The sequence below is a fragment of the Cervus canadensis genome, chromosome 28 (assembly GCF_019320065.1).
Source record: "Cervus canadensis isolate Bull #8, Minnesota chromosome 28, ASM1932006v1, whole genome shotgun sequence".
Taxonomy (NCBI): Eukaryota; Metazoa; Chordata; class Mammalia; order Artiodactyla; family Cervidae; genus Cervus; species Cervus canadensis.
The window spans coordinates 9332566-9347285 of record NC_057413.1 but is presented as its reverse complement, the minus strand read 5'-3'; the positions used below and the strand labels follow the sequence as shown (position 1 = coordinate 9347285).

The window sequence follows — 14720 nt, the reverse complement described above, 5'->3', positions numbered from 1 at the left end:
TTTTTCTTACATGTAATTTGATTTGGATGGTTTCTTGACCTGCGTCCAAATCCAGCCGTGGGTAATTATTACTGTCACTATTGTTATTAATACTGATATTTATCATAATCTCACAAATGCTGGGACAGCCCTTAATCTTGCTGTTTTATTTGGTTGAAAGGAAAATGGAAAGCACCGGCCCCCCTCCCAGTTGATCCTCTTGTATTCACCTTCCCCGACTCCTACCACGAGAATAATCAGCCTGGTTACCAGTGAACTCCAGTCAGCTCTAACTCTGAATTGCATTCAGGGCATAGAGACAATGCCAGCAGGTGGAAGGGTCAAAAAGTCAGAAATATCTCATTACAACTGAGGAAATATCTAATTGTTAGGGCTTCTCAACAAATGCTTCGCGAACCAGTGAGCTCTCTATAGCCAGAAATATTCAGGTAGAGGCCACCAAGATTATCCTTCAGTTCAGTTCAGTTCAGTCACTCAGTCGTGCCCAATTCTTTGCGACCCCATGGACTGCAGCACGCCAGGATTCCCTGTCCATCACCAACTCCTGGGGCTTGCTCAAACTCATGTCCATTGAGATGGTGACGCCATCCAACCATCTCATCCTCTGTCGTCCCCTTCTCCTCCCACCTTCAATCTTTCCTAGCATCGGGGTCTTTTCCGAGAAGTCAGTTCTTCGCATCAGGTGGCCAAAGTATTGGAGTTTCAGCTTCAGCATCAGTCCGTCCAATGAATATTCAGGACTGGTTTCCTTTAGGATTGACTGGTTTGATCTCCTTGCAGTCCAAGGGACTCTCAAGAGTCTTCTCCAACACCACAGTTCAAAAGGATCAGTTCTTCAGCGTTCAACTTTCTTTATAGTCCAACTGTCACATCCATACATGACCACTGGAAAAACCATAGCTTTGACTGGACGGACCTTTGTTGGCAAAGTAATGTCTCTGCTTTTCAATATGCTGTCTAGGTTGGTCATAGGTTTTCTTCCAAGGAGCAAGCATCTTTTAATTTCATGGCTGCAGTCACCACCTGCAGTGATTTTGGAGCCCAAAAAGATAAAGTCTCTCACTGTTATCCTTCAGGTATGCCATTTAGGGAAGTAATGAATTAGGACCTTGGGTCTCAAATTTCAGGTCCATCGGAATCACTTGGAAGTATGTTCACAGATCTCTAGGGTCCCTCCCACAAACAGTTGCTAATTCACGAAGTCTGAGGAGGAGTCCAAGAAATTGCATTCTTCTTCTTTTTTATATATGTTTATTTACTTATTTTAATATTTATTTATTTGTCTGTGCCAGGTCTTAGATGTGGCACTCGGGATCTTTAGTCATAGGATGAAATTAAAAGACACTTGCCCCTTGGAAGGAAAGCTATGACAAACCTAGATAACATATTAAAAAGCAGAGACAACACTTTGCCAACAAAGGTTCATATAGTTAAAGTTATGGTTTTTCCAGTAGTCCATGGGGTAGCAAAGAGTCAAACATGACTTAGTGACTACCAACAACAGCAAATTGGAACTCAGTTGCGGCATGTGGGATCTCGTTTCCTAAGCAGGGATTGAATTCCAGTCCCCTGCATTGGGAGCACGGAGTCTTAGCCACTGGACCACCAGGCAAGTCCTGAGAAGGTGCATTTCTCATGAGCTCCCAGGTGATGCTCTGAGGTTGCTGGTCCAAGGACATGCTTCGAAACCATTAAACTAAGGAGAAGCCTAATTTAGACCACTTAACTCTCCCTGGAGGCTAAGATTTTATGATGTTACAAAATAAGGACTGTTTAAGAAGTGATCAAGAGTGCCTGGAGCTGGGTAAAGGGATGAGGCGTGACAGTTCTCTTACAAACTTAACATGCACGTTTAACAAGAGGACAACTTCACCCTTCACCTTTCAGCACTGTTGTGTCTCCACAGATAAGCTGATTCATCCCACAAATGCTTAGATGTCGGTTCAGCCTATCACTGGAAATTTTCCACTGCCTCATGGAGTTCAGGTGGATAAGCGCACATACACAAAAAAGATAAACCCCTGGTTTTTACTCTCCTTGGAATAACTGTACGCCTTCTGGCTGCAGCACTGTTAACAAAAATAAAAGAACAAAAAAAGTCCTTTTCCTGGACACAGGGTAACACAGCCTTAGCTTGTGATTTCTGCTACTCTCTTTCTTTCCAGAGCTGTGAAATTCCTTGGAACCCTGTTTTCAGTAAGCCATGTATGATTCCCTTGGGCGGCTGTAAAGGGGAGTAAGGAGGGAACAATCCCAGTAAATATCTCACAGAACATGACCCTGTACGAGGGCTTCCTGACTGCAGAGCATCTTCCACAGCCGTTATCATGTCTGATCCCCAGAAAACTATGGAGGACAGACAGGACAGGCAGCATTAACTTCGTATTACTGATTAGGAAATCGGTGCAGAACTTCTGAATTGCCCAAGGGTCACTGAGTGCACCACAAGTATGTTAGAAGAAAAATTCAGGTTTTCTGACTCCTGAAACAATCTTTTCAATGACCTCAAACTGCTCTTGAAACAAAGCAAGAGCAAGGAAGATGGCCAGGAAAACGGTAAATCCGCAGGAGCTGGATAGAGATCGAGTGTCCGGACAGCCACCAGCTCTCCCTTCCCTCTTCTCAGTCTGTCTGCAGGCATTCTCACAGACCATCCGTCTGTCCATGCGTCCACCTATCTTTGGATCCACCCATTCATTCATCCATTCATCCAGGTTCTCGATCCGTCTATCCATCTTCCCATCCACTTACCCACCCACCCCTTCATCCATTCATGCATCCAGGTGCTCATCCATCTATCCATCCACCCATCCTTGGTCCCACACACCCATTCATCCATTCATGTACTCATCCATCTATCCACCCACCTATCCACCCACCCACCCATCCATCCATCCACCCATCCATCCACTCATCCATTCACCTCATCTCAAAGACAAAGAAACAGGCCTAGAGAACTGAAGTGCCTTGCCCAAGATCACATAGCTAGTTAGCAGCAGAGTCAGGACTAGAAGTAAAAACAGAACTCAACTTCTGAATCTCAACATAGTATCTACTATTACCATGCTACTTTCCATGAGAATGGCAGCATCATATTAGACTGGATTTGCTGAGGTAATTCTTCCCTACATTTTCTGTTACCCTGTTTCTATTCCCTTTATTCTAGAATTAGCCTGATATTTTATGCTTACAGCATAAGTGAAGGAAAGAGATACAAGAACAAAGTTCCCCTATGGTATGCAGGGTAGCAGGCAGATATTTTTGCAGGGGATGGGGAACTGTCTGTATAAACAGTTGGAGCTACCCTAAATTATCCCGTCAGTAGCACTGGAATAGGGGTCCAACCTCACACAGTTCTGACAAAGAATCACTGCTCCATCCAGTGGAAGTGATCTCATCACCTACCTACTCTTCTATAAAGAATGCAGCTCTGGGGCCCTTGGATGATTCTATAGGTACAAGGTCTAGGGCCCCTTGGATATCTGGTAGACCCACATATGGAGGAAAGGGTCAGACAGTGCTCCAAAGGAGAAAAATAGGGATGGGCCCATGTACCTTTCAGGGGCCAGAGGAGGATTTAGAAACGTTCAGAGAAGACACTTCAAAGCATGGGGTTCCTTGAGGCACAGAGCCTGGGCAGGGGTCCCATTTATCCAAGTCAATAACCGTACTGCACCAGACCACAGAGGGAGGGAAATCAATACAAGCTTGGACACTGGGGCACTAAAAATACATGATATAGAAGAAGGTTTCCCCACCCTGGGGCGAAACAAAGATTCTCTGGGCTGGAAGAGTGAGGAAGAAAAAAGTTGAAAGAGGGAAAGAAAGTTGAGATGCTACTGAGTTTCACCCAGCCAAGTCAGAAAGGAAGGGTAAGGAGTGACAGAAACCCCTGAGTTCCAGAGACGACTGTGCCCCTGGGTGAGGACCACGACCTGCAGTGCCCACCTCTTCTTCCACCTGATTCCATCATGCCCGGCAGGGTGAGGAGTGGAAGAAATGTCTGTGACGTGTGTCTTTGTGGGTGGGCTTGAGGCAGCTCAGAAGTCCTCCTTGAGTGTGGATCACACAGGTGATATGTTTTCAGAGCTCCTAAGGGTGATGCAGAACAAGGCAGAAACAGAGGAAGAGGGCAGGGGTGGGGGGAGGCAGGGGAGGGGAAGGGGGAGGGGGAGGGGAAGGCGGGAGGGGACAGAGAGGGGGAGGGGAGGGGAAGGGGGAGGAGAGGAGGGAGGGGAAGGGGGGAGGGGGAGGGGAGGAGGGGAAAAGGAAGGAGGGAAGGGGGAGGGAAAGGGGAAGGAGAGGGAGGGAGACAAAGAACCCTAAGAAGTTTGGGTATCAGAAGCAAAGGAGTCCCAACAAAGACCCACGGGAGGAAGAAGGGCCTCTCAGCAGAGGCCAGAGATAAGACCCAGGCTAAGCCAGCCCTCCTGCTCTCAGACCCCTCATTTCAGCACCGCATGCCTCCCAGGGAACGGAAGCAGCCTTGAGGTGGAGGACCCTGACAGGACCAAGCGTAGGTTTTTACCACTTGGCTGAATGGGGGCTCAAAATAGAAATGAAATTGTTACTGAATGCAAAAAAAGACATTAAAACACCATACACTCTTTTGCTTATCTCACTTTTTAATTCAGCCTCATACTGCCTAGAAGAGGCGCTAGTGAAAAAGTGACAACTGAAATCCTGGAGAAATCAAATAGACAAGGGTGCTCAGGAATTGTTCTGTCTTCAAGACACGGTGAGGGTTGGACAGAAGAAAACAGGTTCTGGGACTCGGCTGGCATTCTGTTTGTAACTTGGGGTTCTCTGTCTTGGCCTCTGGCATGTCCCCGGGGGCCCGTGATGTGGAAGAGACAGCAGGAGTAGCTATACACTCTGTCCCTTCACCCTCACGCCAGCCCCTTACAAAACGACGCGAAAAGTCTGCAGAAATGGCCCCAGGCATCTCTTCGCGGGGTTACAAGCAGCACTGGCAGGGCTGGCAGGCCATGGGGTCATCGGCTTCGTTCTCATCTTGACAGGGGTGAAACAGGAAGCCGCTCCTCAGGCACACTGGCCTGCCTTGACCCCTGCTCACAGGAGCCCGTCTCTGTGAGCCGGAGCAGGTTCACGGCGGGTCTTGGACAGGACAAGCATTACTATTCGCCAGCAGTCCCGGGAACTCTCCCTAAGGCCTCTGCTCCAGTCATTTCATAACCTGGCAACAATCGAGTCGCCTTCCGGGGATTTCAGCACTGATGACACTCCTGTCTCCTCATGAGAAAGCCTGGGTCACCTGAGGACACTTCTTGCATGGATCCAGCTGGCCTGCACCTTCCTGTCACCAATTCCCTGTGTTCCCTCCAGGGGCGTTGACCATCGTTTTCACTGTAATGAATACACTGTAATTGAACTAGTTACGAGGATTAAAAAAAAGTCTTTGCAATCTGCTAAGTAATGCCTTGATCCCTTGTCCTCTTTCAAAAAGGAAGACTGCAACTGATACCCCACCAGGTTTTACCTGGACTTACTGAAAAGCCGTATTTTTTTTTTTTTTAACTTTTTATTTTGTATTGGGGTATAGTCAATTAACGATGTTGTGATAGTTTCAGGCAAACGGTGAAGGGAACTGGCCAGACACAGACATGTGTCTGTTCTCCTTCAAACTCCCCTCCCATCTGGGCTGCCACATAACATTGAGTAGAGTTCCCTGTGCCATAATTTTTAAAAAATACGAGTGTAATATGAACCAGCCACACATCTCAGTATTTCATCTGCTTGTAGAGAACATGCCTCCAAAAAAAGGCTTTGGGGAAGACCACTGCACTGTAAGGGCAATTAGGTCAGATCATCTGTTCATCGTGTATATGCAAATTATATGTGGAGAAGCACAGCAAGTCATATCATGTCAGGAGGTGGATCAAATCACCTACAGCCCCTGATTCAGCTGTTATTGATGATGTTCCCAACCCCCAAACCACCCAAGGTTCAGCAGGGTATATACCAATAAAAAGAACATGCAAACTGCTGCACCCTCACATAAATGGGGACTCAAGGTTTTACCTATAGGGAGCAACTGGAGAACAATACAAAGAATTCTTATAATCAGTGAATACAATAAGAACAGTGGTTGATATGCAATAAGTCCTAGGCCTTTGGTAAGCATTTGACATACGTTATCTCATCAAAACTTTAGGAAGACAAAGACAAGCACTGTTATTAGACGGATTGAATTGAAATAAGAGCTCTGTACTGGCCCAAGGTCAGGTGGTCAGAAAGGCAGGACTTGAACTCAGGTCTGCTTGCCCTCAGAGTGCTCAAGCGCTGAAGTCTGTTCCGCGCATGCGTCAGTGAGCAGCCTGGCGAGGACAAAGAAGACCCACAGGGCAATGCCTGCTACGTCAGCAGTGCCCCAAACCGGGCCTGAATTGGGACCCAAGTTAAAAGACCAGTCTGGCAGCTGGGCTGGCCTCGGCCACGTGGGAGAGCTGTGAGCGCCGGGCAGCTCCGTTCCCTGGTCCGTCTGACTGCAATCCGGAAAAGCAAGCAACGTGTGCGCTGTCACCCAGATCCCTGAGCCGTGAAAGGTGGTAATTAAACAAGATGCTGTCCAACTCCTGTCTTGGGGAGAGGGTCAGAGGAGGACACAGGACAGCTCAGGACACAACTCGAATCCTGGAAGCATATCTCCTTTGTAGGAATTTCTTTGATTGGCTGTGTTTGTGTTTGAGTGTCATCAGATTGGCACTGGCCCTGACACCCAAAACCACTGGAGACAGGCACATTTCACCTGCTCTGTGAACGGGCGCTAAGGTTCCACGCTTTCCCATGTGAGGCCTGAAGCTATTTTGGAGTAACCAGATCTCAATGATACATAAAATAAACAAAGTGCTGCATCTTGATTGTGTGAAATTGGAATCTGAGAACCTCTCCTCTCTTAGGGAGGTAAGAACAAGGTGAGAATATGAGACAAAGATGGGAGTGGGAAGTGAAAATAATCTTTTGGAAGGGTGAAAGATGTGAGTCCAGGAGGCCCATTTCTTTTTCTTCATCATAAGCTAACATTTTTATTCAGTGGGAAAAACATCCAAGGAAATGTTTCTGGGAGCTTTCACACACATTTCTAAGTAAAATTCCAAAATTCTCTGGAGTATGATCTAATACATTATTGTCTAATATATTAATGTCTAATAAAAGCAACTCTCATTTTATTCTTAATATTGTTAACAGTGTACAGTACGTGTGCTATCAACATGCATGTGTTTTCCTATCCAGTCTCTTAAATAACTCTATGAGGTAAGCATTATGCTCCTTGCATAATGAGGTGAGGAACTAAGGGATAAGAAGTCCAGTAATTTGTTGTTGCTCTTCAGTCACTAAGTCTTGCCTGACTCTTTGTGACCTCAGGAACTGCAGCACACCAGGCTCCTCTGTCCTCCACTATCTCCTGAAGTTTGCTCAAATTCATGTCCGTTGAATCAGAGATGCTATCCAACCATTTCTTCCTCTGCCCCTCCCGTCTCCCTTTGCCCTCAATCTTTTCCAGTATCGGGGTCTTTTCCAACGAGTCAGCTCTTCATATCAGGCGGCCAAAGTATTGGAGCTTCAGCATAAGTTCTTCTAATGAATATTCAGAGCTGATTTCCTTTAGGATTTACTGGTTTGATCTCCTTGCTATCCAAGAAACTCTCAAGAATCTTCTCCAGCACCACGATTTGAAAGCATAAGTTCTTTAGCGCTCAGCCTTCTTTATGGTCCAACTCTCACATCCATACAGGACTACTGGAAAAACCACGGCTTTAACTGTATGGATCTTTGTTGGCAGAGTGATGCCTCTGCTTTTTAATATGGTTTTTCCAGTAATTTACCCAAAGTCAAATGGCCAGGGAACACTGGAGCCTGGGTTCAAACCCCAATCTGCCTGAACCCAAAGTCTCAGCTCTTGACTGACTCCAATGGCAGGGTAATTATCAAGTCACTTTGCTCCCTCTATGCATGTGATGTATCTACAGTGAACCAAGATTCATTTGCACAAGTGACTCCTCTACATAATGGGAAGTTCAGTTTTACATACAACTGGATGTTTGTTTTTCATAGTTTCCTTTTCAAGCCACAAGACCACCACCAGCACCACCAACAAAAATCCAATATGAAGTATTTAAGCAAGAGTTAGAACGCAGGCGTTCAGAGTCAACAGCTGTTTTTCAAGGTACATTTATACGTAGTAAAAGGTATAGGCTGGAGAAGGAAATGGCAACCCATTCCAGTGTTCTTGCCTGGAGAATCCCAGGGACGGCAGAGCCTGGTGGGCTGCCGTCTATGAGGTCGCACAGAGTCGGACACGACTGAAGCGACTTAGCAGCAGCGGCAGCAGCAGCAAAAGGTATAGATCGTAAGTGTGCATCAGTGAGTTCTGGCAAACCTATACACCTGCATAATCACCACCCAGTCAAGATAGGAATACTTCTATCACCCAAGAAATGTCCATTTTCCTGCCTTGTGAGCAAGCACTATTCTAATTTCTAACACCATAGATTTATTTGCTGTATAAGTGTGGGTCTATTTCTGTACTCTATTCTATTCCATTTGATCTATTTGTCTATTAAAATGCCAATGTATTAATTAGTGTAGCTTGACAATATATCTTGAAGTCAGATGGTATTAGTCCTCCAACTTTGCTCTTTTTTAAAGTTTCTTTTTATATTCTAGGCCATTTGCATTGACATATAAATTTGAGAACCAGTTTGTCACTTTTTATCAAAACAAAGTCTGAGATTTTGATTGGGAATGCACTGAATCTATGTGTAGACAACTGACATCTTAACAATATTTAATTCTTGATTCAAGAAAGAAAGTCCTTGAAATATGATATATCTCTTAATAATCTGTCTTCTTAAATATCTCTTAGCATTACTTTATAATTTTGTTTAATCTATTGCCAAGTATTTTATGTGTTGGTGCTATTGTGAATTATTTTTATTTCATTTTAATTTATTTGCTATTAGTATATAAAAATAAAATCGATTTTTATATATTGACCTGTACCTTGCAAATTTGATTAATTATTTGCTATTTCTAGCATTATTTTGTAGATCCCCTAGGATTTTTCATGTGTACAATCACTTGTATCTAAGAACCAATCACTTCTTCTTTTCCAATCTTTGTCTGTTGTTTCTTTTTCTTGCCTTATTACAGTGGCCAGGACCTTCAGTACCTGTTGAATATAGGAGATGAAAGCAGATGCTTTTGTCCTATTTCTTATCTTAAATATAATGTGTTCAATAGTTCTTCGTTAAGTATTAAGTTACCAGAAGGATTTTTGTCTTTGCCCTTTTTCAGATTTAAGAGGCTTTTTGTTTTTGTTTTTGTTTTTTTTACTAAGAATTTTTATCTACAAACGGCTGTTGAATTTTGTCAAATGCTTTTTTCCCTCCATCTCATTATCTATTTGTATTTTCATTTAAAACTGAGCTCCAATTATTTCTTCCAGCTATTTGCTGTTTATGTCCTTGTTTTCTGATATGCGTGGTCTCCTAGGCAATTTTGCTGACTCCAACACAGCATGAAGCTGGAGTCATACGTGACTGAAATCTGGTATTTCCCGACAGCTGTACTTTTGTGTGGTAGTTTCTGTTTTCACTCAAATACTGTTCATTGTAGGGGTGTTTTTAATTTTGAGCCAAGTCATGCTAGAATTACATATTTAACTATTAGAAATAGTTATTACAGAGTTTTGTTTTTTTTTTTTTTTTTCACTTACCACATTTCCTGAGACAGATGTAGTCAAAAGCCTCAGAACTTGGCTGGTTCATCAATTCACAATCTGAAAAAGAAACACAGAAATGTTGCAAATCTTCCCTTTGTACCAAAATCCATGCAGTCAAGACGGATTGGAAAGAAAATGAAGCACTGAGATGCACTGTCCAGCAGCCAATACCATGTTATCTGTGGATCAACCCGGCCAAACTACACGCGTTAAGGAGCCGTTTGGAGAAAAAGACAGGCTATAACCTTGCCAGCCTAGATGTGGCTAGGAAAAATAACCACCTCTTCCCCGAGGATTGCTACACACTGCTTATACTATTTCCTTAACAGTTGTCACTCAGTCTCTAAAGGAGTTAGCCATCATATCATCAGGCATGACAATTCAGATGCTTGAAGCCAAGCCTGGTCCAGATTAAGAGTTAGTTTTCTTCCCCTCTGTGGTTTCATACTTTATACCCCTCTTTTCCTTTTCCTTGCTTTCTTCACTTCCAAACTTTTCTGTCAGCCAAACATACCAAGGGTCCAGAAAGCAACTTTTGTTTCTGACTACAAAAGAATAGATGCTCAACCAAGACTTTCTCTTCATGATCAACTTGGGGATGGTCTTATTACAATGATACTCTCAAATCTCAAACTATTCTGGAACAAGCATTCCTTTGAAACTACGCTCAGGGTCAAGTCACTCCTGAAAACCAACCTTTGTACTTTGGGCCTGAATGTCGCATCTAGTGAGAAAACCCTGCCAAACTAAAAGGAGCTTGAGGAAATAAGTTTAGGAAGTGTGACATTCTTACATCCTCCTGGAAATTCACGAGATACATTGGTATATCAAAAGTTCTTTGATATACTCTTTAACCGACTATGGCTTTCACTTTTTTCGACCATAGAAATACTGTTTTGATTTGGTGGACTAACACCTTTTTAACTCTCATTCCACACTTTGACACTGTCCCTCTACTTTCTGTGTTCACTGGCACCCAATAAACACTCAGCTTTGCATCCTATGAAAGGGGAAAAAGCATCTTTTAGAGAAACATTCAACAGTGGATTATCAAGACCCTTCAATCTGGCCTTGCCTTCACAGCTATTAGGATGGTAATGCCCGCTTTGGAAAAGGATCACAGTTAGATCTCCGACTTGGCTCAAACGCTGAAGGAAGCTGAGGGCGGAAGGAGGGTAAAGGTTTTGCAGCAGAAAGTACAGACAGGGTGAAAGCATCGGCGGAGAAAGGAGAGAGGAGAAGAGGGTGAAGACGTGTAAGAGCTACAGAGAGGGTACACTGCCTTCGTGGGAGACTGTGCAGCCCACCGCTGTGGTTCGCTCCTGAGAGATGAGGTGGGACTCTATCCATGCGAGGCCACCAGCTTTTATGAACATAATTAATGTGGCTCAATCCCCACTTTGTTATGTTCAAATCATGCCTCTTGTGGGCAATGAGATCCTCCTTCTTCTTTCACCTCTCTTGCCATCTCCTCTTTTGGTGTCCTGGTTTGGTTTTTATTATTAAGCCAACTTATTTTCTTTTAGTGTGAAACTTCTTAATTCATTCTAATATGTTTTAATTTTCCCCCCCATATCTCAGAATATTCTTCCTCTGCATAGAGACTCTTGAGTTTGAGGTCTAGGCCACCGCTGTCCCACAGGATTACTGGGCAATGGAGATGCTCTATAGCTGAGCTGTCCTGTGGTCCCCACTGGCCGGCCACACGTGGTGACTGGGTGCCTGAAATGTGGCTCATGTGACTGAGGGGCTGAAATGTTAATTTTAAAGAATTTAAAGTCAGATAAGTGGGGACTTCCCAGGTGGTTAAGCCTCTGCCTTCCAGTGCAGGGGATGCAGGTTTGATCCCTGGTAGAGGAACTGAGATCCCACATGCCTCGTGGCAACTAAGCCCATTCACTACAACTACTGAGCCCGCACACTCTGGAATCAGTGCCACAACTAGAGAGAAGCCCCCGAGCTGCCACGAAGGATCCTGAGGGCTGCAGCTAAGACCCGATGCAGCCAAACAAACACATAAATAATTTCTAAAATAATAAAGTCAAATAAACACACATGATCAGTGGCTACTGCATTGGAGAGCAGATTCAAATGCCTAGACCCTGAGAGGAAAAGAAATGTGTTTTTATCCCATCGCATTGGGATGGCTACCCCACACTTGGAGTACTGGAGAATCTGTTAAATCCATTACCGTGTGCTTTAGTTGTAGACTAGTGCATCATGCCACAGTACGTCTAAAGATACACAGTTTTCGGCAGTGTCCATGGTTTTGTACATACAGGGACTCGTTCTCCCGATTATTTGACTTCACATATCCAGGAGGCTCTGTGTGTAAATAAATGTAAAAGGACTCCAAAGGCAGACAGACTTGGGTCAGCAGCCTCATCCCATCAATCTCTAATGACCCCTCACCCATGTTCCATCTATGAAGCTGCAGCAGGACTGTCACCTTCCTATCATACAGCCCTCGGCAGCAGGGACAGGTGTCCAGAGGGGACAGGTAACCCAAACTGGGCCGTTCTCTCCCTGGGAGTTTGGGAGATTAGAGAGAGAGAGAGAGAGAGATTAGATGCTTCATGCGGTTGAATCCACGCACTAACATTGAGAATTGCTGGCCTTTTCATTTTCAATACCCAGATCACAAAATTTAAAGGAGCCAGTGTACAAGAGAGACAAGAATTATACAGGCAGGCAGAAGCGGGGTACAGACACCAGACAGAACAGGAATGCGGAGGGTTCCTAGACCTCCCTCTGATGGGCATCGCAATGCTTGCTCATCAATTGCCTCTCCTCCGCTGACAAGAAGCCGCCCTCCCCAGTACTTGTGCAGGGCCATCATACTAGCAGTAACACTGAGGCCTGAGGCGGCGAAATTCCTCTCTGAGTCGCCCCACTCACTGCCCTGCTGGGGTGCATTTAGGAGCCTCTCGATGAGACGACAGAGCCGACAGTCCAGAGATCCAAGCAGCTGGGTCTCTGAGTCACCACCTGGAGGACAAGTGTCCTGGAGAACCACCCGGGCCTGCATGCTGGTGTCTTGAACCACTGCAATTGTGAGGTAGTTTTGAAGGCATCACTTGGCTTCTTCTGGCTAACATTCTCTCTGAGCCTCCATTCGCTCATCTGTGAAATGGAGACAAGACTGCTCTGTGAGAAGAAACCTTTCTTTGCTCTTCAGCAGCGAGAGCTCCAGGTCTGGTTGATTCTTGTCGTTGTTGTTGTTTAGTGGCTAAGTTGTGAGTGACTCTTTGCAACACCATGGACTATATAGCCCACCAGGCTCCTCTGTCCACGTGATTCTCCAGGCAAGAATACTGGAGTGGACTGCCATTTACTTCTCCAGGGGATCTTCCCCGACCTAGGAATCGAACCCACATCTCCTGCATTGGCAGGCAGATTCTTTACCGCTGAGCCACCAGGGAAGCCCGGGATTGATTTTAGTACAGTCTAAAAACCTCCCAAGTACCACAGTCAGCATGATACAATCAGTGCCGATCCAATGGCATCTGAAATCCATTTGCCTCAGCCTAAGGAGCTCGAACCAGTCTCAACAGGGGCCGGTCACAGAGAATACACTGTCCTTTGTCAGGGCGGCAAGAGGGGATGACTGTGGGGCAGGCCTGGGGTGGCTTGTCCTCCCGGGGCCCACTGCCAACTCCTGCCATCCTCACAGCAAATCAGGGAAGGTGCCCCGGGTCCTGGGAGAGGCTCCCTTCCACTCCCTTCCTTCTTGTTGCTGGCAGATGGGCAGTGACTCACAGAACCAGCCACTGAGACAGAGGAATTGGCTCTGCCGGTTGGTGCCTAAGAGAAAAAGAATGAAAATATAAGGCTCCCAGAAATCTGCTAGCAACACCAAGGCTGGCATTGGACATCCCTCATCACCACATGCCCTGCCGTTTCTGCGTAACTTCCCACCGGGGGAAATCTCACGGGTCGCTGTCAGTGTGAGTGTGTGAGAGTGTGTGTGTGTTGTCTGTGTGTGTATGTTGTGTGTATATGTGTGTATGTGTGTGCATCTGTGTGTGTGTTATCTGTGTATGTTGTGTGGTGTGTGTTGTGTGTCTGTGTGTGTGTGGGCATCTGTGTGTGTGAGTGTGTGTATGTTGTGTGTATATGTGTGTGTTGTGTGTCTGTGTGTGTGTGCATGTGTGTGTGTGTGTGTGTGTGTGTGTGTGTAGGGAAATCCACGTTTCCGATGCGGTAAGGCGAACCCCTCTGCTTTCTCCTCCAGAGCTCCACGAGGTCCTTGCTGCCCTTAGTGTTCACTGTTGGAAAGAAGAGCTAATGTCCTGACAACAGCCGTGCTCTCCAAGCCCAGCCAGCTGGACCGGTCAGAGGGCCACATTGATGAGGTGTGAGCTTGAAAATGGGAAAGAGATCCGTTTGGGTTCCTAACCTGTGGAATCCATCTGGTTCCTCTCTGTCGTCAGTCGGGGACCCCACAGAACCGTGCCTGGCAGCTGGGAGGCTTGCCTTTCTTTCTGAAGAGGCTGTAGATTGGGGAGCTTAGCCAGGAGCCTTGGGATCAGGGTAGAATGCTCTTTGCACAGGTCCTGAGTGGCCTTTGGCTCTGCTTGAGGGGCAGGTCCAGGGACTCAGGAGACGCAACAGCCGCTCAGAAGAGGAGGAGCACTGCTGGAGGGAGGGCCGGCGCTCTGACCCAGGCTGGGGTCTCCAGTCTCTGCCCAAACCCAGATGCGCTCACTTCTCGTGGGCGCCCCTCACGTGTGCTGGTGACTGCCCCCAGAAAGGCAGGAAATGGATGAAGAGAGTAAAAATTTCGGGCTTCCCTGGTGGCTCAGTGGTAAAGAATTTGCCTGCCAATGCAGGAGATGCAAGAGATGAGGGTGCAATCCCTGGGTTGGGAAGATCCCCTGGAGAAGGGAATAGCAACCCCGACTCCAGTATTCTTGCCTGGAAAATCCCATGGACAGAGGAGCCTGGTGGGCTATCGTCCATGCGGTCACAAGAC

The 14720-nt window shown here is 45.9% G+C and overlaps 1 protein-coding gene across 13 annotated transcripts in view; it reads right to left on the bottom strand.

Moving 5' to 3' along the window:
* Positions 1-14720, bottom strand: part of LOC122429878 — a 136134-nt gene that overhangs the window by 88694 nt on the left and 32720 nt on the right. For 5 of the 13 annotated variants that reach the window (XR_006266171.1, XR_006266169.1, XR_006266174.1 and 2 more), the window contains one exon: positions 9740-9802. Coding sequence is in view for 2 of the 13 variants with exons in the window: in XM_043450548.1 (XP_043306483.1) it covers positions 6272-6552; positions 9740-9802; positions 12587-12773 (531 nt within the window). In the remaining 11 variants the exon portion in view is untranslated. Of the gene's footprint in view, positions 1-4617; positions 5382-5993; positions 6553-9739; positions 9803-12586; positions 12944-14144; positions 14648-14720 lie in introns of those variants that run through there. The other 8 variants (XR_006266173.1, XR_006266170.1, XR_006266179.1 and 5 more) reach the window with 7 other exon arrangements.